The 23598-nt window shown below is 53.2% G+C and overlaps 1 protein-coding gene and 1 long non-coding RNA gene across 2 annotated transcripts; one reads left to right on the top strand and one right to left on the bottom strand.

The window, feature by feature from the left end:
- Nucleotides 1-7010: 7010 nt before the first annotated feature.
- On the bottom strand, nt 7011-18635 carry LOC309827981. The gene is made up of 4 exons (XR_014297281.1): nt 18511-18635; nt 17732-17855; nt 17140-17247; nt 7011-7520 (listed from the first exon to the last, which is right to left on the bottom strand). It is a non-coding gene; the product is annotated as an uncharacterized lncRNA (long non-coding RNA).
- Nucleotides 18636-18797: 162 nt separating this feature from the next.
- On the top strand, nt 18798-23291 carry LOC309827979 (tubulin beta-2A chain). Its single transcript, XM_082662980.1, has 4 exons — nt 18798-18926; nt 20720-20828; nt 21163-21273; nt 21985-23291. Exons 1-4 carry the CDS (start codon nt 18870-18872, stop codon nt 23043-23045), a joined length of 1338 nt encoding a protein of 445 aa, XP_082519106.1. The 5' UTR covers nt 18798-18869; the 3' UTR covers nt 23046-23291.
- The last annotated feature ends 307 nt before the right edge of the window (nt 23292-23598 follow it).

Here is a 23598-nt window from a genome sequence, read left to right as displayed (position 1 = left end):
CCAACATCCTGTTCCCTACACCTGGCTGCCAGCATGCTGAGAGCCAAGGAGAAGCCTGGGGGTTCAGAATTCAGTAGTAATACTCACCACATCCCCTGAATAAATGAGGGCCAACTACAAAGTCTGGGCGGGGGGCACGGTGTCCACACAGAAGACTGCCCTCACTTCTGACAGGTTCAAGTTTGAGGGGTTCCCCAAACCACCCTCAGTTTCAATAATCTGCCAGAAGGACTCATAGAACTCACTGAAAGCTGTTCTGCTCCTGCTTATGGTTTATCACAGGGAAAGCACGTGGGTTAAAATCAGCCGAGGGGGGAGAAACATGGGAGGTCCCCGGAGTGTCCGACAGAGGGCCAAGGGCCCAGTGGTCCTCTCCCCGTGGGGACATGGACACATTAAGCCCCTGCCGTCGATGTGAGACCACACACACGGAGCATCGCCCACGAGGTCGATGACCTGAACCTGTGAGCCCGCAGTTCCTACTGGGGCTTGACCACCTCCCGGCCTACCCAGCAGCCTCTTGCCTCAGCTCCTCCTGGACGCTGAGGCCTTTGGTCTCTAGTTCCTGGGAGGTCTCACCTGGTACCATGTGGCCCAGAACCCCAACTGCAAGTCACTCCTTAGACATTCAGTGGCCAGAGCCCCCCAAGCGAACAGCGCACTCATACCAGGCAGGACATTCCAGGGGCCTGGAAGTCACCTCCCGGCAGCCGAGGGAAGAGACCAGACCTCTCCTGGGTGAGATTAATTCTCCACCACACAGGCCACCCCTGGCTTTTGGCCAAGGCTCTCTTACAGCAAAGCAGTCATCTTTGAGCATCTATACTTGATATAGTATTTATCAGACTGAGCAATAGGAAACCACCCATCGATTTATCCTACAAGGCCGGTACATATATTTCCATCTTTCTGTACTAAGTTGATTACTCTTCTCCCCTCGTGATAAACTTGTACAGAACTATGCAGCATAAAAATGAGCTGACAGTTGGGTCAACCCAGTTCTTCCCCAAGCCAGTCATTTTATTACGTCCTGAATAGGCTCTAACTCCATTTCTCACTATATTTGATCATCAACATCAGTATTATCGTCAGACGTGTTTACATAGGGTGGTTGAGTCCCACCAACAAGGCCAGCGTCGCCCCCGTATCACAGTGTGGCAGCCTGACAAGCGAAAGTCGAAAGGTTACACTTCATCAGAGTCCCACTGAGTCATCGACAATGGGACCAGGGCATCATCACAACCTACAACGCTCCGTGAGTGATGCCACCCAGTTCTGTAGGCTTCCACTCGACCATTCCGGTTCCAAAAGCAAGCGTGGTGTCGGCAACAGACAGCCCCACCCTCTCAGGCAGCCGGTGTACCCGGGCTAAGCGCCTCCACCATCTCGTGTTCCGAGTCTCTCTCAAGGCACCAACATAACGTTGGCTTTCCTTCACTGCACAAACCATCTACTTACTCACTCCTTTATCCTCAGCTCCCGTTCCACATTTATCACCTGATTTTTAACAGACTTGTCCACCTCTGTTCGGAAAGGATGCTAGGCTCAGCCTCCGTGCTGGGTTGGCAGCAGCAATGGTAGTCTGGCAAGCCCCCCCTTCAGTGCCCCCGTCCTTTCTGTAGGGGAGGGTTTTGCCAGATAAGATCAAGGCACAACCCACTCCCTCTGGCCCTTAGGGATTCTGACATAAAGATGGGAGGGTACAGTGAGAGTCTCGTGCTTAGGCATCAACCCTACTACTGGCCAGTGGTTGCTGCCCTGGTCCCAGGACCACTGCATCCAGAAAACGGAAGTTGAGGTGATGTGGGAAACGGCTGTACAGTCATATCAGCATCCCTCCCACTTGTACCCCAGATACCACAGAAGAGTGGAGGAACCTCCCCGGTGGACCATCCACGGCCCCCTTCCTGTTGAGTGTGAGCACACATCCACAGAGGTGTGTAAGCCGGCCCTCCTTGCAGGAATCATTGCCCGTTCCAGTGATCCACCCGACTATTTCTCAGGATGAGAGTGGGGTCCTCGATGGGAAGAAATGCGACTCCGTGGTCCAAATTGGTACAATACCTTCTGTTCCAGTCCTTTTACAGTATTTCGTACAACTGCCTCTTCCACCAGGCACGCAAAACCTAACTCAGAGTGTCTACTGCCACGGCGGCGGGGGCGGGGGAAGCAGCACAGCGCCACCTGCCGGCGTGGGCATCACCCTCCCCCGGAGCAGCCTCCGTCCTTCCTGCACAGACTGTACGGCTGCCATTTTGTGCCTCAGGAGGAGTGTATCTAGATTCGGCCCATCTCTGCATTGCTGTGGTACCCACACGTCCACCGAGTTCGTGGACCCACGAGGCCACCTCAAGGATGGCCACCTGCCCGTCCCAACCTCTCCCGATCCCCGAAGGGGGAGCTTCTCGTGGGCAGCGAGCACGCCCTACACTGATGCACCCCTCAAACTCCCAGAGTGACTCCTACAGGGCTGTGCCCCACGCGGGCGGCCCTTTGACAGGCCAGGCTCCGCTGCCCGTCTGCCTGACCCTAGGGCCAGGCCACTGGCCACAACCCCTGGGTCATTAAAAGCCCAAACATAGAGACAAGTAGCTCGCCTTCCAGGCCACCGAGCTGACGGCTTCCTTCCTCCTTCAGCTACAGCGGCAGCTCTCCGGACGGGATGCTGTGCGCTCGCTTCAGAACTGCCAGCCACAAGCCAAGCAGCCCTTTGCTGGTCAGGAGAGTTGTTGACAGGGCGAACCAGGCGGCTCCAGAGTTAGTCCTGGGGGAGGTGCCCTCTCCTCCTCGTGTTCCGTCAGCGCCCTTTCCTGTGCGAACCATCTCCATCCACTACGGGACGCTCTCCGCACGCCCCTCTCTAGAGAGCATTTCTCTGACGTCACCCAAGACCCTACGGGTCTTTCAGGTTCGAGGTTATCTTAGGTCCTTCAGCCATCGGGGCGGTTTCAAGTAATGTTCAAAGCAGGCTAGGAATGATCTTTGCAATGGAAATTTTCCGGAATTCTCCAGCGGGAATCCCAGCGGTCACTGCCAGGTGGGATCCACAGGCTTCTGCCGTAAGCCCCGGTCTGCACCCGACGCGGGTCACCGTACAGATAATCTCTCCGTACTTCGCCCCGGTCGCGTGAGCAAGCTGGGGGCTCAGGCCATCTCGGTGACGACCCCTCGGCTGTCGAATCAACAGTAATAAAGCCGGGGGTGGCTTCACCTGCCTCCTGGTTTATAATACTAGAAGGGGAGGCATTCTCCAGTCAGACACAACATCCGTCCCCATGAAGCATTCAGGTAAAGGACACACAACCACTTCACAGAGTCTGCCGGAACATTTCAGTTTTCATCCAAACTTTCACCTCAGTCCCACCGACTCTTTCCTCCCTGTATCCTCCGAATCTAACTGTAGCTCTGGTAGCAGAGTGCACGGCCCCCGTGTCAAGGATCTCCCAAAGCACCTCCTCCCCCCGCCCCCCCCCAAGCCTTCTGCCCCCTCACGGGCACACATCCTGGGCTCCCAGCTCGGGGCAGGGGAGGAGGATTGCCCAAGAGACCTGGGCTCTTAGCCAGTCTGTGCCCTGATTAGACTATGGGGCCGTCACCTCATGAAATTCTTGGTCAGCTGTCTCATTGTCATCTGTGCCTTCCAGCTTTTAAAATTCCTCCAAACCAAGGCGAACGAAGCAGATTTAGGGCCCTTCAATGTGGAGGAACCAGCAGAGGCTCCCATGGGTCCATCTGACTTCGGAGAGTGCTGCAGCAAGACCTTTATTCTGATCCCATCAACGTCTGCTTAACTTCTCCAATAGGAACCGCTCACAGATTTGAGCCCCACTGGGACCGGCTCCGACTTTCCCCTTTGTCTCTTCCCCATTATCTCGCAGATCTCAGCCATCTGTGTCTTTGGCTTAACTATCCCGTTGGGTGGCAGCCCTGAGTTAGCTCGGAGCAGCCCGAATCCAAGCGTGGCGCAGCCCAAGATGCATCCTGACACCCCACTTTCACTTGGCTTATTGCAGAGAACAACACGCAGGACGGACACTCATTCGCTTGTCCTTTGTTACTCCGCATCTTCTCACGCGTCCAGTGAGCTAACTACTCAGGGGCTGGAGCCATGGTGAGACATTTACCTCTGATAACTAAGTGCGGCACAGCTCCAGTTCTACACCTTGGCTGACCTGGGGTCCCCTAGGAACCACAGGTTCATCACCCCCCACCCCATCATCCCCCCTCTTCTTGAACCATATGTTTCCGTGAGTCAGGGTCACACGAGCAAATGTCACTTCTGACACCAACTGTGAAGCATCTGGGCCAACTGTGAGGTTGGAGGGAACGGTCTCCAAGACTATTCTTGCTTCAGATACCAACTGCAAGGTCAAAGGTCCCCAAGAGCACCCTCAGGTTTGGTAATTCACTAGGAGGACTCAGAACTTTACCGAAAGCTGTTACCCTCGCAGTGACAGTTCTGTTTTGTTTTCACAGGGAAAGGATACAGGCTAAGATCAGCCAAGGGAAGAACGCAAAGGGCTGAGTCCAGAGATGAACCAGACACAGGGCTTCTGTTGTCCTTCCATGGAGTCAGGACACGTCACTGCCCTGCATCCACGTGTGACACTGTGCACGGAGTATTGCCAGCCTGGGGCGCTCGCCTGGAGCTCCGTGTTCAGAGTTTCTCTTGGGCTTCAGGGGCGTGTTCGTGGACATCCCAGCCCACACGCCAAACCCCACCACTCCCTCTCCCCACACGGCCTCCCCTTGGTCCTAGGGGTGCACACGGCAGGCACCTTTTCTGTACTAAGTTTCAATAACCTGCCCTCAGGAAGACCCTGGGCTGGGAGAGAGGCTCATCTCTGCGCTAGAAGTGGGCTTGGAGCAGACTAGGCAGGAAGTTCAGACATCCTAGGATGTGGCACATGGTGCAGGGTCTGGTGGATATGACCTCTTGGCTCTATAAATGTCTCCCATGGGGCAGGGCAGGGCCCAAACTGGGAAGATCATGCCTGCGGTTGGATCAGATCCTGTTACTAGTGAATCTTACTGGCCCTTATCAAATTTTTAACCAGACTGCTTTCTTCCATCACCATAACTGCACTATTACCTCTGATTTCAGCTTTCAGGCACTAGATGATCCAAAAGCTACCTGTGGCTATCTTCATGGGACAGAAGCGTGCTACAGCCACAAGTCCACCTGCAGAATCCTGGCTGCAGAAAGAGGCTCTGACCCTCCTTCCTTGCCAGGTTCTCAAGAAGCCTTAGAACAAGAGGCTAAGGGACTGGGAGGGCTCTCAAAAGGCTTGACCGTGCAGATCACGTGCGGACATGTGTGTCTGGAGCTGCGGCCGGTGGGCCACGCAGCCAGTTTGCCAGAACCTCTACGCTTTCCTCCTCTGCTTCAGGAAGTGACCAGCACCATGCACAGTCTTACCGAGGACACACAGCAACACGAGAGAACTCCAGGAACTCAGTGAATGGTCCTCAACAGTCGTCTGCCATTGCGCATGCTCTGGGCTGCCCAAAGGGGCCCTGGGGCAGAGGTCAGGAGTAACGGCTGTGCATGCTATCCCATAAATGTCTATGCCGCCGCCCGAAATATTTACCGCAAACCGCTATCCCATAAATGTCTATGCCGCCGCCCGAAATATTTACCGCAAACCGAGAAATCCATCAGATTGCCACTGTCGCTCTCACGCTGCCATTTAAATACGCTCCAGGCCCAACGTCTCACAGCCTTCTCAACCAACTGCCTTCCAACTTCAGATTGTGTTTTTACTCCCTCATTTAACCTGTAGTATTTTTTAAAAATAATATTCCTAAGCATACCTCTCGTGAAACCCCTGGTCTCTAAGAGCCTCTAACACCTGCCAGGCCAGGAACGTGCTCAGCAGATGGTAACAGCTGGTCCTCCAGGGCCACCAGGAACCTGGAAGCCCACCCAGCCCTGACAGCTAACCGAACTCACGTCAACCTCACACTTATTCATCCCTAGCAGCGTTTAACCACAGATTTTGTCTGTATAAAACAACAGGGGCAACGACCAGGTGTTCACAATTGCCCACCTCTTACCAAACTGCAGTCCGTCCCACCTCCACGGCCCCCAAGGCTGAAGCAAGCACACAGGTGAACGCTGCACCTGTAACAGGCTGAGGGTCTGCTGACGACAGAACCCTCTTCCGGCTGCAGCGAGCTGATTTCACATCTGCTTGTCCCACCCTCTCTTCCTCCCCGCCCACAAAGTTCACGCTAGCCCTGTTCACCCCTCCCTGCAGAGAAAAGCCTGTCCTCTTCCATCCTGCATGCTTGTTGCACGCTTCTGAGATCGGAGCACTCTCCCTACAGTAACACTCTTTTCCATTAAAGTCGCTCCATCTCTAAGTCTGAATGTGTCTTACTCGACAGTAGGGTCCCAGCTCTGGCCACTGCCCCCACGGGTGACCCGTCCATCAGCTGGGGTGCTGACCCTCAGCCCTGCCGGGGGTGACAGCCCCCGCGGCTGTGGCCACTCTCCTCCTTCAGGACTCCTCCCAGCTTTTCAGCCTGTCGCCATCATATGGCTGATGCGCGGCAGATTCCTGAGCCCCTCAGCAGCAGCTGCTGGAGGATCAGGGCAGGCAGCTATTGGTCTGTCTGGGTCTCCTCGACTGTCTGACCACAACGCCGCCGTTCCAAGGACAGGAGAGGGAGAAGGGAGCCATTTTTACTGATACTTCGGATGCCAGGCCGTCAAGCGGTTTTCTTTATTTCCAGTTTTGGGAGGTCATCAGCGATGAGCATGGGATCGACCCCACGGGCAGTTACCATGGAGACAGTGACCTGCAGCTGGAGAGAATCAACGTGTACTACAATGAAGCTGCCGGTGATTATTGGAAGCTTTCCTGCCCCCTCACCTTGCTTTCTGTTCTGCGGCAGAGGCAACGTATTAGGAACATGCAAATGACAAAGAAAGGCTTCCTGCATGCATTTTTAACTGCTCAAAAACACACTTCAGAGCTCCTGAAGTCTCCTGCATGTTTGTCATGACGAGGCAGGCCATTATCTCCCTTTGTAGAGCAGAAGCCGCCTCTAATCTCCTACTTTTGTCTCATCTGGAATTTTCCCTGCTGAATTCTGCCGTAAGAGGCCCAGAGAGCAGGGCGCTGTCTGTGATTCCTTTGCCTACCGCAGCTCTGAGTCCTGCTCTGTCCCCGCAGGTAACAAATACGTGCCTCGGGCCATCCTGGTGGATCTGGAGCCGGGCACCATGGACTCGGTCAGGTCTGGACCCTTCGGCCAGATCTTCAGGCCCGACAACTTCGTGTTCGGTATGTAGCGTGGTCCCCGGGCACCGGCTCGGGAGGCCCACTTCCTTCTGAATCCCGTGGAGGTCACAGCTCACTGCTGAGTGCCCCGCTGGAGGCTGCGTGTCCACAGAGGCCCTGAGTCCTGGCCTAACTGCCCCCGGTCCACGGGCTGTCGCTCCTCTGGTCCCTCTCCGCACAGCTCAAAGGACGGGGTCCGCCTGCAGAGGGTCCGTCCCACGGCAGAGCAGCCTGGGGAGGGCAGAGAATAAAGAGCGAAGGGAAGCTTCCAACAGCAGCTCCCAGGTGACTGGTCATCTCAGAGGGCCAGTGACAACAGGCAAGCATTTCCTGGAGCGAAGGCCAAAGGCACAGGTTAGGAGCGGCTGAGACAGCTGCTTGGAGTGGCCTCTTCTGATCACGTGTGCCTCCACCCTGCCTGCTCCTAGTAGCTGATTTAAGTATTTTAAATACTGAACGCAGGCCTGAGCAAACCGGCCGTGAACACGAGGCCCTTCCCCCAGACGCAGGCCCAGGTCCACCCAGTAATGAAACGTCCTTCCCCTACGATCCCAGCACTACTGGCAGAGTGGCAGGAAGCGCGACGTGGTCTTTGCAGCCCCACAAAGAAGCAGGACAGCTTCACCTGAGTTGCCAGAATGAGGCGGCTGCCTGGAAGCTGACGCGGTCAGAGCAGCGCTGGTGACAGCTCTCAGCTGGGAGCCACCCAGCCAGTTCTGGGTGCAAAGTCCCCCCACCCGACCCCAGATTGTAAAGGACTCGGATTCCTGTTTCATGGGGGTCCAGGAAGAGACTGGAGATGCTTAGCTAGTGAAGAGAGCACCTGGGGAGCATGAAAACTGCAGGAACTGAAAAGCACGGAGAAGACAGCGTCACCAGCTAAGGGCCCCGACCAGGACCCTGGGCTACGTGGCCTGTGTCGCTAGACGGGGAGGTACCTCCGAATGAGCACCTCCATAGCTGACTGTCCTTCCCAGGCCCCCTTCTGCGTGTCTTGCCTGTAACACCCCTCTGGAAGGAGACCAGTCAAGGACAGGCTGGAGGCTAAATAGCCCAGCTTCCCTGACTCAGGGGGGCAACTCAGTGATGGGGTCTCTTACGGACCCCAGTGCAGAATGCCGCTTCCTTCCTTCCTTTCCCCGCTCCGTCCCCATTGCCCTCCCAGGCTTCCTGGGATCAGCCCCCTAACAAACTTCCACTCAAATCCTTGTCTCAGGCCCAGAAATAAATCCAACCACCTACAGTCAATCTTCGACAAAGGAGGCAAGAACATACAATGGAGAAAAGCATCTCTTCAGCAAGTGGTGATGGGAAAACTGGACAGCCGTGTGTAAATCAATGAAGTTAGAACACACCCTCTCAACACACAGAACAATAAACTTGAAATGGCTTAAAGACTTAAACACAGACATGACACCATAAAACTCCTAGAAGAGACCATAGGCAAAACATTCTCTGACATAAATCGTAGCAATATTTTCTTAGGTCAGTCTCCCAAGGCAATAGAAATAAAAGCAAAAATAAACAAATAGGACCTAATCAAACTTAAAAGCAAAGGAAACCATAAACAAAACGAAAAGACAACCTATAGACTGGGAAAAAATACATGCAAATAATGCAACCGACGAGGGGTTAATTCCAAAATACGTAAACAGCTCATACAGCTCAATATCAAAAAAAGAACAAACAACTCAATCAAAAAATGAGAAGACCTAAACAGACATTTCTCCAAAGATATACAGGTGGCCAACAAACACATGAGGATATGCTCAACATCGCCAATTATCAGAGAAATGCAAATCAAAACTACAATGAGGTATCACCTCCCACCAGTCAGAACGGCCATCATCAAAACGTCTGCAAATAATAAATGCTGGAGACGGTGTGGAGAAAAGGGAGCCCTCTTGCACTGTTGGTGGGGCTGTGAATCGGTACAGCCACCACAGAGAACAGTATGGAGGTTCCTCAAAAAGCTAAAAATAGAGTCACCATATGGTCCCAGCAATTCAACTCCTGGGTGTATATCCGGAAAAGACAAAAACTCTAATCCGAAAAGATACATGTACCCTAATGTTCATAGCAGCACTATTTACAATAGCCAAGATATAAAAGCAACCTAAATGTCCACCAATAGATGAACGGATAAAGAAGATGTGGTCTCTGTATACAATGGAATATTACTCAGCCATAACAAAGAATGAAATTCTGCCATTTGCAGCAACATGGATGGACCTAGAGGATATTATACTAAGTGAAGTAAGTCAGACCGAGAAAGACAAATACTGTATATCACTTATATGTGGAATCTAAAAAAATAATACAAATGAATTTATTTACAAAACAGAAACAGACTCACAGACATAGAAAACAAACTTACGGTTTCCAAAAGGGAAAGGGGGAGGGGGAGGGATAAATTAGGAGCTTGGGATTAACATATACACACTACTATATATAAAATAGATAAGCAACGAGGATTTCCTGTATAGCACAGGGAACTATATTAAACAGCTTGTAATAACCTATAACGGAAAAGAATCTGAAAAAGAAATATATATAAAACTGAATCACTTTGCTGTTCACCTGAAACGCAATACTGTAAATCAACTATACTTCAATAAAGTAATAAAATATTTAAAAAGAGCATTTTATAATTAAAACGAACAGAGTAAAATCCTTGTTTCAGGGCAGGGGCACTGACCTCAGACCAAAGGGGAGGCCGTGGTGCACTTTTCTCGTGCACTGTGTGCAACATGCTGCCACAGCCCGATGGCGGGACCCTCATAACAAACTTACGGTGTCTGGCGGGGTGCAGCAGGTTCTCTGCTGGGGGCCATGCACAGCCGACCGTCCAGGCTGCTCCATCTGCAGCTCGGGTCCCCCAGCACCCCTCAGGTGGTTAGCAGAATCCAGTTGCCCGCAGTCTGGGGTCTGAGGCCCCTGCTGGCTTCCTGGCGGTCGGCCAGAGGCCGTGCTCAGCTCCTGGAGGTGCCCGCCGACACCAGTACGTGGCCCGCAACCCGGCAGCCTCACCTTCAAGGCCACCAGGAGAGGACCTCCACTGCACTGAAACTCTGAAGGCTTCTGCCACCAGCTGGAGCAAATTCTCCCTTAAAGGGCTCACGTGATTAGTGAAGGCGCGGCCAGGTAATCTCCCTATTTTAAGGTCAACTGATTTGGGGCCTGAATTACACCTGCAGAATCCCTTCCCACAGAACTGAGATTAGCGTTTGATTGAATAACTGGGAAAAGGCGTGTGCACCCGGGGCTGGTGAACTTTGGGGCTTCGAGTTCTGCCTACCAGGAACGGACAGCTTGGGGACCGAAACAAACATGGTTCCTGGAACCTCGGTTCCGACGATCTGGATCTGCGTTCATAAAGGACGTGAGTTTTCTACTTAGTAGCTGTAGGGCTTTAGGCAAGTATTTTAATCTCTCTGAGCCTTAGTCCTGTCCAGGAAGCTGCTTCAGAACAGGCTTTGTGGCTTCTTGTCAGGAATTCTGCGCGGGGGACCAAGATAGGCTAGTTCTGGAATATCTTTCACTGTTTGAGTATTTGATTTTCAGGCCCCTTTGACCACAGAAGTCTATGCCTCTATGTGATCATTCTTGGAAGAGTTAATATACTTGCTCATCAGAATAAGGCCTTAATGGATTGGTATTAAATTATCTTCTTGGTAAGGATTTTCATGAGGGGGTGGAGCCTGTGTGCTCAAGTTGGGGGAAGGGCAGCAAGAGGTGGGCAAAAATGAAAAAGGCAGCTGAGCCAGCCTTGCAACCTGAGGACTGGCTCCAGTTCAGTGCTTCAAATTTGCCAGTGCAGGAAGTTAGGACGGAAACTTCTGTCTTAGGCTCTGGACTCGCGGCAGCAGCCCCGCAGGGACAGGCCCCACTCGGACGTACGCCTGCGCCTCCTGGTTCCCTTGTCTTGCTTTCACATCACATCCTTCCAGCCCAGCAGTAAGGCCGGGGAGCAGGTCTGGGCCTGCGTTAACACTGGTCAGCCTCCACAGCTCACCTGTGCCCCATCCTCGGCTTCATTCCTCCGACCTCAGTCCTGGGATCTCAGAGGGACCCAAGCTCGCATGAATTACAAAACTATGCAACCAATGAAATGAGAACACTTCCTAATATCATACACAAAAATAAACTCAAAATGGATTAAAGACCTAAATGTAAGACCAGACACTGCACAACTCTCAGAGGAAAACACAGGCAGAACACTCTATGACGTAAATCACCGCAAGATTCTTTTTGACCCACCTCCTAGAGAAATGGAAATAAAAACAAATGCGACCCAATGGAACTTAAAAGCTTTTGCACAGCAAAGGAAACCATAAACAAGATGAAAAGACAACCCTCAGAATGGGAGAAAATATTTGCAAATGAAGGAACTGACAAAGGATTAACCTCCAAAATACACAAGCAGCTCATGCAGCTCAATAACAAACAAACAAACAACCCAATCCAAACATGGGCAGAAGACATGAACAGACATTTCTCCAAAGAAGATATACAGACTGCCAACAAACACATGAAAGGATGCTCGACATCACTGATCATTAGAGAAATGCAAATCAAAACTACAATGAGATATCATCTCACACCAGTCAGAACGGCCATCATCAAGAAATCTATAAACAATAAATGCTGGAGAGCGTGTGGAGAAAAGCGAACCCTCTTGCACTGTTAGTAGGAGTGTAAATTGATACAGCCACTATGGAGAACGGTATGGAGGTTCCTTAAAAAACTAAAAATGGAACTACCATACAACCAAGCAATCCCACTACTGGGCATATACCCTGAGAAAACCATAATTCAAAAAGAGTCATGTACCACAATGTTCATTGCAGCTCTATTTATAATAGCCAGGACATGGAAGCAACCTAAGTGTCCATCAACAGATGAATGGATAAAGAAGCTGTGGCACATATATACAGTGGAATATTACTCAGCCATAAAAAGGAACGAAATTCAGTTATTTGTAGTGAGGTGGATGGACCTAGAGTCTGTCATACAGAGTGAAGTAAGTCAGAAAGAGAAAAACAAATACCGTATGCTAACACATATATATGGAATTAAAAAAAAAAAAGGTTCTGAAGAACCTAGGGGCAGGACAGGAACAAAGACACAGATGTAGAGAATGGACTTGAGGACATGGGGAGGGGGAAGGATACACTGGGACAAAGTGAGAGAGTGGCATGGACTTATATACACTACAAAACGTAAAACAGATAGCTAGTGGGAAGCAGCCGCATAGCACAGGGAGATCAGCTCGGTGCTCTGTGACCGCCTAGAGGGGTGGGATAGGGAGGGTGGGAGGGAGACGCAAGAGGGAGGGGATATGGGGATATATGTATACGTATAGCTGATTCACTTTGTTATAAAGCAGAAACTAACACACCACTGTAAAGCAATGATACTCCAATAAAGATGTTAAAAAAACCCCACAAAACTGTGCAACTGTAAAAGTCACCTGCGAATCTGCACGGCACACACGAACCCCACGAGCTAACTAAAATTTGACTGTGCAGCGCCCAGTACACATAGGTGTCTGGCTGCACATTGCTTCTCTATCCTGTAACTCACCAAATCTCTCCCCGCTTCACCCAAAGCAAGCAAGCGGTCCGCGGCCATGCGCCCCCTGCCGGCCAGTGCGGGGAAATGACTGGTCCAAGACGTCTGGTTTCCTCCCAGGCAAAGCGCACGCACGTGCCTCTCACCCTCCCTCTTCACAGCTCTGTTCGAGCTCTCTCAGGGCATCCCTTTCCTATATAATGCGTCTCTATCTTCTTTAATCTCCATCTTTCTTCTAGTTATCAAAAAATTTTAAAGTATTCCTTTATATCCAGACAATGATACTAATTGTGAAGGATGGATGATCCAGTTGTTTAAGGGCTGTGTGCATCTAAGATACTCCTGCTCGTGGAGGCGCCACCCATACCATATCAAAAGTATTTAAATTTCCGTTTTGTAAAGTTTTTACTTTATTATAACTTATATGTTATGATATAAAAGTTAAGTTGCATTTGACTAATTGATGTGCTATGTTTCATTTAATTAAACATTAATTTAACTATTGCAGGTTTTTCTTTTCATATTTTGGAGTTGTCACCTCCACACCCCATCTTCTCAGGTCCTGAAAACTAGCACGGGCTATGCTTACAGGTACCCAGTGGAAAACTGGCTTTGCTGATAAGATTAAAAGAGTAGACCTAACAAATACTTCTTCTAATTAAGAAAAATAAGAAAATATTGACAGCAAGTTACAAAAGCATCAGACTACGAGTGTTCAACAAAATTTGGTATAATCAGTAATAAATGTAACAAAATTAATCCACCCCGTAGTTGAAATGATGCTTGTTACTGGTTTTGGACCACATGACAACTAGGCATAGATAATAACTGATGATAAACAAGTAGCATTTCTTCACAGTCAAATAAAGCATGTCTGGGACTTAGCTGGCAAACAAAGGAGGGAACTGTGAACAGGAAAACAATTTGGGGGTTTCTCTGAAGACTCCTGGCCGCACAAGTGAGGAGGTCCTGGAGACTGTATTTTTCCAGAACTTCAGTGCTCGAAGGTCCGATAAACACTCTTAAGATGTACCTCAATATGATTTTATAGTTAAAAAAGGCACTGCATATTTCAAGTGCATCTTCCCTGGCGGATTTTACAAGTTTGGTGGTAGGTGGCTGCTCACCCCTCTGCAAAGACTATTCTAGAGAAAGCTGTGCAGACCACGTGGTGGGGGGCACAGTGTGGGCCTGGAGTCTTGTGTTACAGGTGAAAAGCCTGGCAGTTGGGATGGGGCATGGGTGAGCCAGGGAGCCCCCGGAGAGCAGAGGGCGGTGACGGAGGGAACAGGACCGCAGCAGCCTGGCTGGATACCAAATGCCTACTTGCTGTTCACCTCTGCCCTGCACACTTTCAGCAGAAGACAGAATGATTAGGCTCTGCAGGGCTTACTGGCTTTCTCACCTCGGAGAGGGGAATACCGACGTCAGTCTTTTCCATAATCTGTTTGCCTTGAAACAGAGCAAACCCTGGGCTCTGGAGCTTCCGAGAAAATGACCAGCACCCCGTCTGTGCCCAGCTTGGCCCCGTGGCCATCAGCATGGCTGGCCTCACCAAAAGTCTCTGGCAACTCAGATTTTGGTGTGAAGAAAGCCTGCATTCAGAAGACAGGTGGCGAGGGAGCCAGAAAGTTGGAAAGTGGGGGGAAAAGGCTCTCTCAGGTTTCATGCCTCCTGCAGGGGCTGGTCCAGTCCGTGCCCTGCCCTCGGGGTGCCTGTGCTCAGAACTGCCCTGCACAGCTCGGGGACGCCCATCGACCTGCAGACCCTCAGGGTTTGGGGGTGGGGAGGAACATCCTCAGCTGCCCGCTTAGGAGCTCTGCAGCTCGTCGTTCCTTGCCGTGCACAGCCTCGTGGACTAGAGGCCAGGACTGTAACGTGGAAGTGTGTGCACTGTATTACGAGGCACAGAGGAGGGCACATCGTGGAGAGACTGACGTTGGCACTGAGCCCTGATTTATGGAGAAGAGCTCCCTGGAAGGAGGGAAGGCAACAGTGATGCCAACTGCAATAGCTAAGATTGCTGTAACACTATACAGTCTCCGGGACCCCCTCACTTGTGCGGTCAGGGGCTCTTCTAGGTGCTTTCCCATATTAATTCACTCAGTCCTCGAAACAACCCCAGGAAGCAGGTACTGTTATTATTCCGCTTTACAGATGAGGCAATAGAGGCACAGAGAGGTCAAGTAACTTGCCCTAGATCACACAGCTAATAAGTGGCAGAGTCAGGATTTGCACCCACTCCATCCATCCAGGGCCTGTGCTCTTAACCACTCAGGGAATGTGGGGTGGGCTGAATAGGGGAAATTCACTCCAGTCCTGTGAACAGCCTTGGCCATGGGAAGCAGAGTTTGCTCAGAGAATCTGGTACGGTCCAGGTTCTCTAGGTTATGGGGAAAATGGTAGCGGTTGGGAAAAGGTTACACATATTTGAGAATTTGTGAGATTATGTCTCATTTAAGTCATAGCGTAAGAATAACAGTATCTTTCATTCTTAATGTCCAAGGCAAAAATGACTGAAACCATGTTTTAAAGGAACAAACAAAAATATCTAAATAACCCACGAAAGGGAAAAAAAGGAAAATATCAAACGTGAACAGTGAAAAAAATACATCTAGAGGAGTGTGGAAAGACATACTTGTGTTCTTTAGTATTTTATAAATTTTCTAATTTTGTATTCAGAAAATATGTATACATGAAATGCGTTCTTACCACAATAAAAATATATACGTATGTACAATGTATGTGTATATTACACACACGGTGTACTATACATTGTTTTCAATTATGAAAGGTCCCGATTGACAATTCTAGTAAAAATAATTCGTACTGGGACATGAAACATTCCAGAAGATAGCTGAGAAACATTACATATATTTACTCTAAATTATTACTGTCTGGGGCAAAAATGTATAAACTGGTGGAGCTGACATCTTTAAAGTAAATTAAACTGGAGTTCAGACTGTTTCTGCTTTAGACAGTCTTTTTAGAAAGGAAGCACCTCAAATGCTTCCAGCAAAATTCCTCCATCTTCATCAAGAGATGCTTTTACTAAAAGCCTGGAAATGTGCGCAGTCAAGGGAGCGGCAAGGCTATTTCAGATGTTTCAGGGGAAAGAGAGATCGAGGTGCCTCATCCCTTGGGCCTTCTCCGAGGGCACAAACAAATAGGATGTGACTGTTCCAGGATAATGGATACAATTTTATTGCTAAGATGGTTCTTGGGTTTTCATTATTCTACAGAGGAAGCTGATGTTCTCAAAATTTCAGGACCCCAGCTAATATATTTCAACTAGATCCCATCAGTCACTTAGCAACGCATCAAGCAACGGTAATTACCACCATCACGGTGCCAGGCATTCAGAGGGTACTTTCACTAAGAGGCTCTCAGCGGAGGCAGGAGAGGGGGAAGGGCAGGCAGAGCCCTTTAGTAAGACACAGGCCTAGCCTTCCACAGGGAACTCACACCTTCCCCCACCAGTCTGAATTTTGTCATCGTCACCCCAAAGTCCCTTAGGGGTGGGAGTGGCCCAGACGCAGTCGATGACATCAGGCCCAAAGCAGGAAATGGCCCACGGTAGGCAGACACTGACTCACCTCCCCCATCACCCTGCCCGACAGCCAGAAGAGCTGTTCCTTTTAGACACACAGAGAAGCCAGCAACAACCCCCTTCGCCCCAGACCTCGTCAAAGCCTAAGCCAGGGAACAGCGGTTCCGTGGGCCCCGTTTCCTGCTGTTGTCTGCACAGGTGCCGTGTGCCCATGTGGTGGCGTTTGGGTCACGCATATGGCAGAGGAGGGCAGCTCAGAGTCCTCGGGTGTGTCACCTTAGGTCGGGCAAGCGCTATTTCCAACTCTGCCCGCGTGCTTCTCTGATTATACAGGAACAGACATGGGGCGGGTGCCGGGGAGGAAGCAGGCCGGGTGCACACTGGGTGGCAGTGAGGCAGCCTTTGCTGCCAGGGATCCCCAGGGGCCCCGGCCTGCTGGAATCAATGCTGTCACTTAATATTTGTGAACTGAACATTCAGCGAATAAGCGTCTCTCATCTTCACAACGTAACAAAACGACCCGACCAGGACACAGAGAAGTGGACACCCTCCACGCGTAGAGAGATGCCCACCTGTTAAGGTCCCCTTGTCCCCAGTACCATCCCTTCCAGGTCTCATCTTCTGCTTCTACTCGGCCCCAAATCCCCACCTTGAATGAAACAATGAAGGCCAAGACACAGTCATCTCTAGAAAATCTTCGTGGAACTGTGTAATCACAGAAGTTACCTGGAGCAGAGCTGTTCTCTGGAGAGGTTCTGGAAGGCTCCAGCTGGTCGTGAAGAGCCCAGAGAGCGGAAGCTGGGGGTAGCGGTGGTGAGAAGGTCGAGCCAAGCCCTAGGCATGGGGGTACAGCATCAGTGGGATGGGCTGAGCGAGGGGAGCCCAGCAGCACCGGGAGGGAGAGAGGAGGAGGGAGCCTAAGAGATACACCCCCATCCCAGGAGGGGGAACCAGGCACCTGCCTGCCCGCAGAGGGACTCCGAGGACTGGCTTCCCGAAGCAGGGGTGATGAAGCTGTGACTTTGCCCACCAGTAACATGACAAATGGGCTTAACATGTATAAGGACAGGATCACCTTGGGTTTTATGCGGGCATTTTTGCTCCATAAACTTGACCCGCTTTCATATAGAGCTTCTCGTTTCCTACTCACAAAGCTGGCTGCAGGGCACCTATAATTATCATTTTATAGCTGGAGAAACTGGTCTCAGAGAGAAAGAGAAGGAAGCAGTCCCTGGTCTCCACTCCCTGGCCACCCGTGGTTCGTAGGGATAATTACGGTTGGATCTTACCTCACCCTGACTAAGCCTTTGAAACTCACCTGGGCTTTCTCTTCGTAGAAGGAAGCTAGATGCCTTCACTTACAGGCTTTGTGGCTGGTGGCTGGTCAACTCTTTGAGCCTCCTTTTCCAAGCCGTGAACTTGGGATGGTAATAATGTTTACTCTAGAACAGCAGAAATAGAATGTGAGCCACGTAGGTAATTTAAAATTTTCTAGTCGTCACTGTGCGTCTGGCAGTCATTTAAAAAATTTAACAGAAGCAAGTGAAATTAATTTCAAAAATATATCCAAGATATTCTTTTGATAAGTAATCAATAAGTAGTGGAATATTTTACATTCTTTAAACTTCGTGAGTCCATGAAACCGCATGAGTATTTTACACGAAAGCACACCCCAGTTCAGACTCCCAGGGTTCAGGTGTTGAGTGGCCACATGCGGCTGGTGGCCTGGAGCTGGAGGTCGAGCCCCATACGGTGGCTGTGGGCACGAGGGGACATAACGCGTGGAAGGCACGTGCTCGGGCTGACGCCGGGATGCCGTGCTCGCTGGGACACCCAGGCGCGCACGCGATATTCTGCACATGCAAGCGGCCTGTGCGAGGACCCAGGACCCAAAGCACACGCGAGACAGGCCCAGGCGCCCAGGCACTTCTCCAGGCCCTTCCCTCACCGACCGCCTTCCACACGTGGGCGGAGGCGGAGGGCGCCCACCCCGCCATCCCCGGCCCCCCGAAGACAGCCATTCTCGGCCCGCACCGGGACCCCCATCCTCCCCGCCCCGCACCCCCTCCCCGCGGTTGCACCCGCCGCCATTCCCACCCCGAAAAGGAGGAGATCGAGGCCGCGGGCCCGGGACCCTGCCCGGGAGGCAGGGAGCCTAGGGACGCCGCAAACCCTACGGGAAAGGCTGGGCTGCCCACCACGGGCACCCCGCGCAGCGCACCCCGGCCGGAACCTCGCGCCGCGCCCCGGCTCCCCCTCGCGGTGCCGCAGTCCCCTCGCCCCTCCGCGCCGCCCCCGCGCCCCGCCCGCTGACGTCACCGAGCGGGGGCGGGGCATCCGCTATAAAAGGCGCGGCCGGAGGGGCGGCGGCAGGTTTCTGCGCTCGTGTCCGCCGCCTTGCGCTGCGCACAGCCTAGCCTAGGGCCCGCGCCTCCACCCGCTCCGCAGCCGGCACCATGCGCGAGATCGTGCACATCCAGGCGGGCCAGTGCGGCAACCAGATCGGCGCCAAGGTGCGCGCCGGGGCGGGCCGGGCAGGGGGCGTTGGGTCCCCAGGGTGAAGACCTAGGAGGGGTCGGGAAGGGGTGGCGGGTCCCCAGGGTGCGCGTGAGGGGCCGGGAAGGGGTGGCGGGTCCCCAGGGTGCGCGTGAGGGGCCGGGAAGGGGTGGCGGGTCCCCAGGGTGCGCGTGAGGGGCCGGGAAGGGGTGGCGGGTCCCCAGGGTGAAAACCGAGGAGGGGCCGGGGAGGGGTGGCGGGTCCCCAGGGTGAAGACCGAGGAGGGGTCGGGGAGGGGTGGCGGGTCCCCAGGGTGAAGACCGAAGAGGGGTCAGGGAGGGATGGTGGGTCCCCAGGGTGCGCTCCAGGGCCGGGGAGGGGGCGGCGGGTCCGCAGGGTGCGCGCCATGGCCCGGGAGGGGCCCGGGAGGGGGCGGCGGGTACCCAGGGTGAAGACCGAGGAGGGGGTCGGGGAGGGGTGGCGGGTCCCCAGGGTGTGCGCCAGGGCCCGGGAGGGGCCGGGGAAGGGGCGGCGGATCCGCAGGGTGCGCGCCAGGGCCCGGGAGGGGGCGACGGGTCCCCAGGGTGAAGACCGAGGAGGGGTCGGGGAAGGGTGGCGGGGCCCCGGGTGCGCGCGAGGGGCGGGAGGGGGGTGGCAGGTCCCCAGGGTGCGCGCCAGGGCCCGGGAGGGGGCCGCCGCCCCGGGTGGCGCGTTCTCGGCGCGGGCTCGGGGCGGGGCCCAGGAACCATAGAAACTGCCGCGGTGCGCTCGGCGACGCAGCTGTGTGTGATTAATCAAGGCCCCTTTGAAATTTCCTCGGACCCGGCCCTTCTGAGGGACGCGGTTGGTATTTCCCTGGTTGACTAGCCTCTGAGATTTGGATAGGGCCTTTGGTCGTGATAATCCAGTGGCCTCATATGGAATTTAATTTGTATATTTTGTCTGTAGTTTGAATGAAAAAATGCAGTGTCATTGGGTGACAGATGTTATGGAGACTTCTCGTGGGTCCGAAAGACAGGGATGTTAGATCCCTTAATGCGAGCACCAGCTAGACAGAATGACGTATAACGTCGGAGTCTGATTCCCGCCTGCGCGGCGGCAGGTGGCCGTCCAGGGCTGTGACTGTCGCCCGCAGTGGGCGAGGCGCCACGGGCATGGTGCATGGGTGTGGGCGGGCGCCTGTACGAGGACGTGGTCTCTTTCAGAACCGCCATATTGCCCCCCAGCCCCCCCACCCCCTTTCCTGCTGCAAATTCACAATGCAGCCTGCAGCCTGCGCCCGCACCGTGGCCAGCTCCAGCCACTGCCCCCCGCGTGCTCCTGGGCTCCTGCCCGCGCTACCCCACCATTCCGCTGCTGCAGTCAGTGGCCGGAGGACAGTAAGATGTCAGCGCCTAACACTAAGCCGCTTGGAGAGCTGGGTCGGGTTTGTGCCAGGAAACACGGATCCCTGCCGGCAGCCGCAGGGCGGGGTCCACCTGTGTGGGTCCTGCCAGGACCCGTCCATCAGCTGGGGTGCTGACACTCAGCCCTGCCGGGGGTGACAGCCCCCGCGGCTCTGGCCACTCTCCTCCTTCAGGGCTCCTCCCAGCTTTTCAGCCTGTCGCCATCATATGGCTGATGCGCGGCGGATTCCTGAGCCCCTCAGCAGCAGCTGCTGGAGGATCAGGGCAGGCAACTATTGGTCTGTCTGGGTCTCCTCGACTGTCTGACCACAACGCCGCCGTTCCAAGGACAGGAGAGGGAGAAGGGAGCCATTTTTACTGATACTTCGGATGCCAGGCCGTCAAGCGGTTTTCTTTATTTCCAGTTTTGGGAGGTCATCAGCGATGAGCATGGGATCGACCCCACGGGCAGTTACCATGGAGACAGTGACCTGCAGCTGGAGAGAATCAACGTGTACTACAATGAAGCTGCCGGTGATTATTGGAAGCTTTCCTGCCCCCTCACCTTGCTTTCTGTTCTGCGGCAGAGGCAACGTATTAGGAACATGCAAATGACAAAGAAAGGCTTCCTGCATGCATTTTTAACTGCTCAAAAACACACTTCAGAGCTCCTGAAGTCTCCTGCATGTTTGTCATGACGAGGCAGGCCATTATCTCCCTTTGTAGAGCAGAAGCCGCCTCTAATCTCCTACTTTTGTCTCATCTGGAATTTTCCCTGCTGAATTCTGCCGTAAGAGGCCCAGAGAGCAGGGCGCTGTCTGTGATTCCTTTGCCTACCGCAGCTCTGAGTCCTGCTCTGTCCCCGCAGGTAACAAATATGTGCCTCGGGCCATCCTGGTGGATCTGGAGCCGGGCACCATGGACTCGGTCAGGTCTGGACCCTTCGGCCAGATCTTCAGGCCCGACAACTTCGTGTTCGGTATGTAGCGTGGTCCCCGGGCACCGGCTCGGGAGGCGCACTTCCTTCTGAATCCCGTGGAGGTCACAGCTCACTGCTGAGTGCCCCGCTGGAGGCTGCGTGTCCACAGAGGCCCTGAGTCCTGGCCTAACTGCCCCCGGTCCACGGGCTGTCGCTCCTCTGGTCCCTCTCCGCACAGCTCAAAGGACGGGGTCCGCCTGCAGAGGGTCCGTCCCACGGCAGAGCAGCCTGGGGAGGGCAGAGAATAAAGAGCGAAGGGAAGCTTCCAACAGCAGCTCCCAGGTGACTGGTCATCTCAGAGGGCCAGTGACAACAGGCAAGCATTTCCTGGAGCGAAGGCCAAAGGCACAGGTTAGGAGCGGCTGAGACAGCTGCTTGGAGTGGCCTCTTCTGATCACGTGTGCCTCCACCCTGCCTGTTCCTTGTAGCTGATTTAAGTATTTACATAAGGTTCTTTGTTCTTAATTTTAAACCAATTGGGTTTTGTTAAACCATCTTCTTAATTAACTGCCTCATGAACTAACCTTTTTGCTTTATTAGATCTCCAGTGTTTTTGAGGGTCACTGGTATAGAAAAATTGTTTGTAGGTAGGAAGGGTTTCTAAAAGAGAAGAATCTGTCATCTCTAAATCTAGTGCAGAGTCAAAATGACAGAATCTGGAATATTCCTTTGCTAGTTTTCGTGTCTGATATCCTCCTTTCCCTCCGGCAGGCCAGAGCGGTGCCGGCAACAACTGGGCCAAGGGCCACTACACGGAGGGCGCGGAGCTGGTGGACTCGGTCCTGGACGTGGTCCGGAAGGAGTCAGAAAGCTGTGACTGTCTGCAGGGCTTCCAGCTGACCCACTCGCTGGGGGGCGGCACCGGGTCCGGGATGGGCACCCTCCTCATCAGCAAGATCCGCGAGGAGTACCCCGACCGCATCATGAACACCTTCAGCGTGATGCCCTCGCCCAAGGTGTCGGACACGGTGGTGGAGCCCTACAACGCCACGCTGTCCGTGCACCAGCTGGTGGAGAACACGGACGAGACCTACTCCATCGACAACGAGGCGCTGTACGACATCTGCTTCCGCACCCTGAAGCTGACCACGCCCACCTACGGGGACCTCAACCACCTGGTGTCGGCCACCATGAGCGGGGTCACCACGTGCCTGCGCTTCCCGGGCCAGCTCAACGCCGACCTGCGCAAGCTGGCCGTGAACATGGTGCCCTTCCCGCGCCTGCACTTCTTCATGCCCGGCTTCGCGCCGCTGACCAGCCGGGGCAGCCAGCAGTACCGCGCGCTGACGGTGCCCGAGCTCACGCAGCAGATGTTCGACTCCAAGAACATGATGGCCGCCTGCGACCCGCGCCACGGCCGCTACCTGACCGTGGCCGCCATCTTCCGGGGCCGCATGTCCATGAAGGAGGTGGACGAGCAGATGCTCAACGTGCAGAACAAGAACAGCAGCTACTTCGTCGAGTGGATCCCCAACAACGTGAAGACGGCCGTGTGCGACATCCCGCCCCGCGGGCTCAAGATGTCGGCCACCTTCATCGGCAACAGCACGGCCATCCAGGAGCTGTTCAAGCGCATCTCGGAGCAGTTCACGGCCATGTTCCGCCGCAAGGCCTTCCTGCACTGGTACACGGGCGAGGGCATGGACGAGATGGAGTTCACCGAGGCCGAGAGCAACATGAACGACCTGGTGTCCGAGTACCAGCAGTACCAGGACGCCACGGCCGACGAGCAGGGGGAGTTTGAGGAGGAGGAGGGCGAGGACGAGGCCTGAGCCCCGTGTGCGGCTGGACGTGGCCGGAGGCCAGGAGGAGAGCGAGGGGGAGGCCTGAGAACTTCTGAAATAGGTCGTGCATCCTTAGTGAACTTCTGTTGTCCTCAATCAAGCATGGTCCTTCTATTTGTATACTATGGTGCTCAGTCTTGCCTCTGTCAGAAATTCACACTGTTGGTGTAATAACGTGGGACTCCTCTGGAAACTGCAGTGTTGTCTAAGATATCTATACTAATAAAAAAGCATGTGTCCAAATCCCGTGGTCTCTTAATTTTTATTGCAAACAATTTTTATTCTTTCACTAAATGTTTCCTAAGTGTTTCCAGGTTTAGTAATTTTAAGAAAACAGGATTTCTACTTTCATGTTTTTAATTAATAGCCTTTCCTCTCTTTTAATAAAGAGAGACCAGAAGGCATATTTTTAGCTTCACTGACCCAAAGTATTCAAGGAAAGGAGCCCAGGTGTGTGGAGGTGGATAGAGATCTGGGGACAAAGCCGACCTTCCTCCTCGGCTTGCTATGGTTGCAGCAACCCCGAGAACATGTGGAATCC

This window comes from Grampus griseus, assembly GCF_964374135.1.
Source record: "Grampus griseus genome assembly, chromosome: 10".
Classification (NCBI taxonomy): domain Eukaryota; kingdom Metazoa; phylum Chordata; class Mammalia; order Artiodactyla; family Delphinidae; genus Grampus; species Grampus griseus.
The sequence above is the reverse complement of the archived record's forward strand: the minus strand, read 5'-3'. Positions and strand labels throughout refer to the sequence as shown.

What these genes read in the sequence shown, in the direction of transcription:
- LOC309827979 (XM_082662980.1), top strand. Translation starts at nt 18,870, where the DNA reads ATGCGCGAGATCGTGCACATCCAGGCGGGCCAGTGCGGCAACCAGATC. An exon ending in GCAACCAGATCGGCGCCAAG is followed by an intron (nt 18,927 to 20,719) that starts GTGCGCGCCGGG and finishes CTTTATTTCCAG; the next exon opens with TTTTGGGAGGTCATCAGCGA. An exon ending in GTACTACAATGAAGCTGCCG is followed by an intron (nt 20,829 to 21,162) that starts GTGATTATTGGA and finishes CTGTCCCCGCAG; the next exon opens with GTAACAAATATGTGCCTCGG.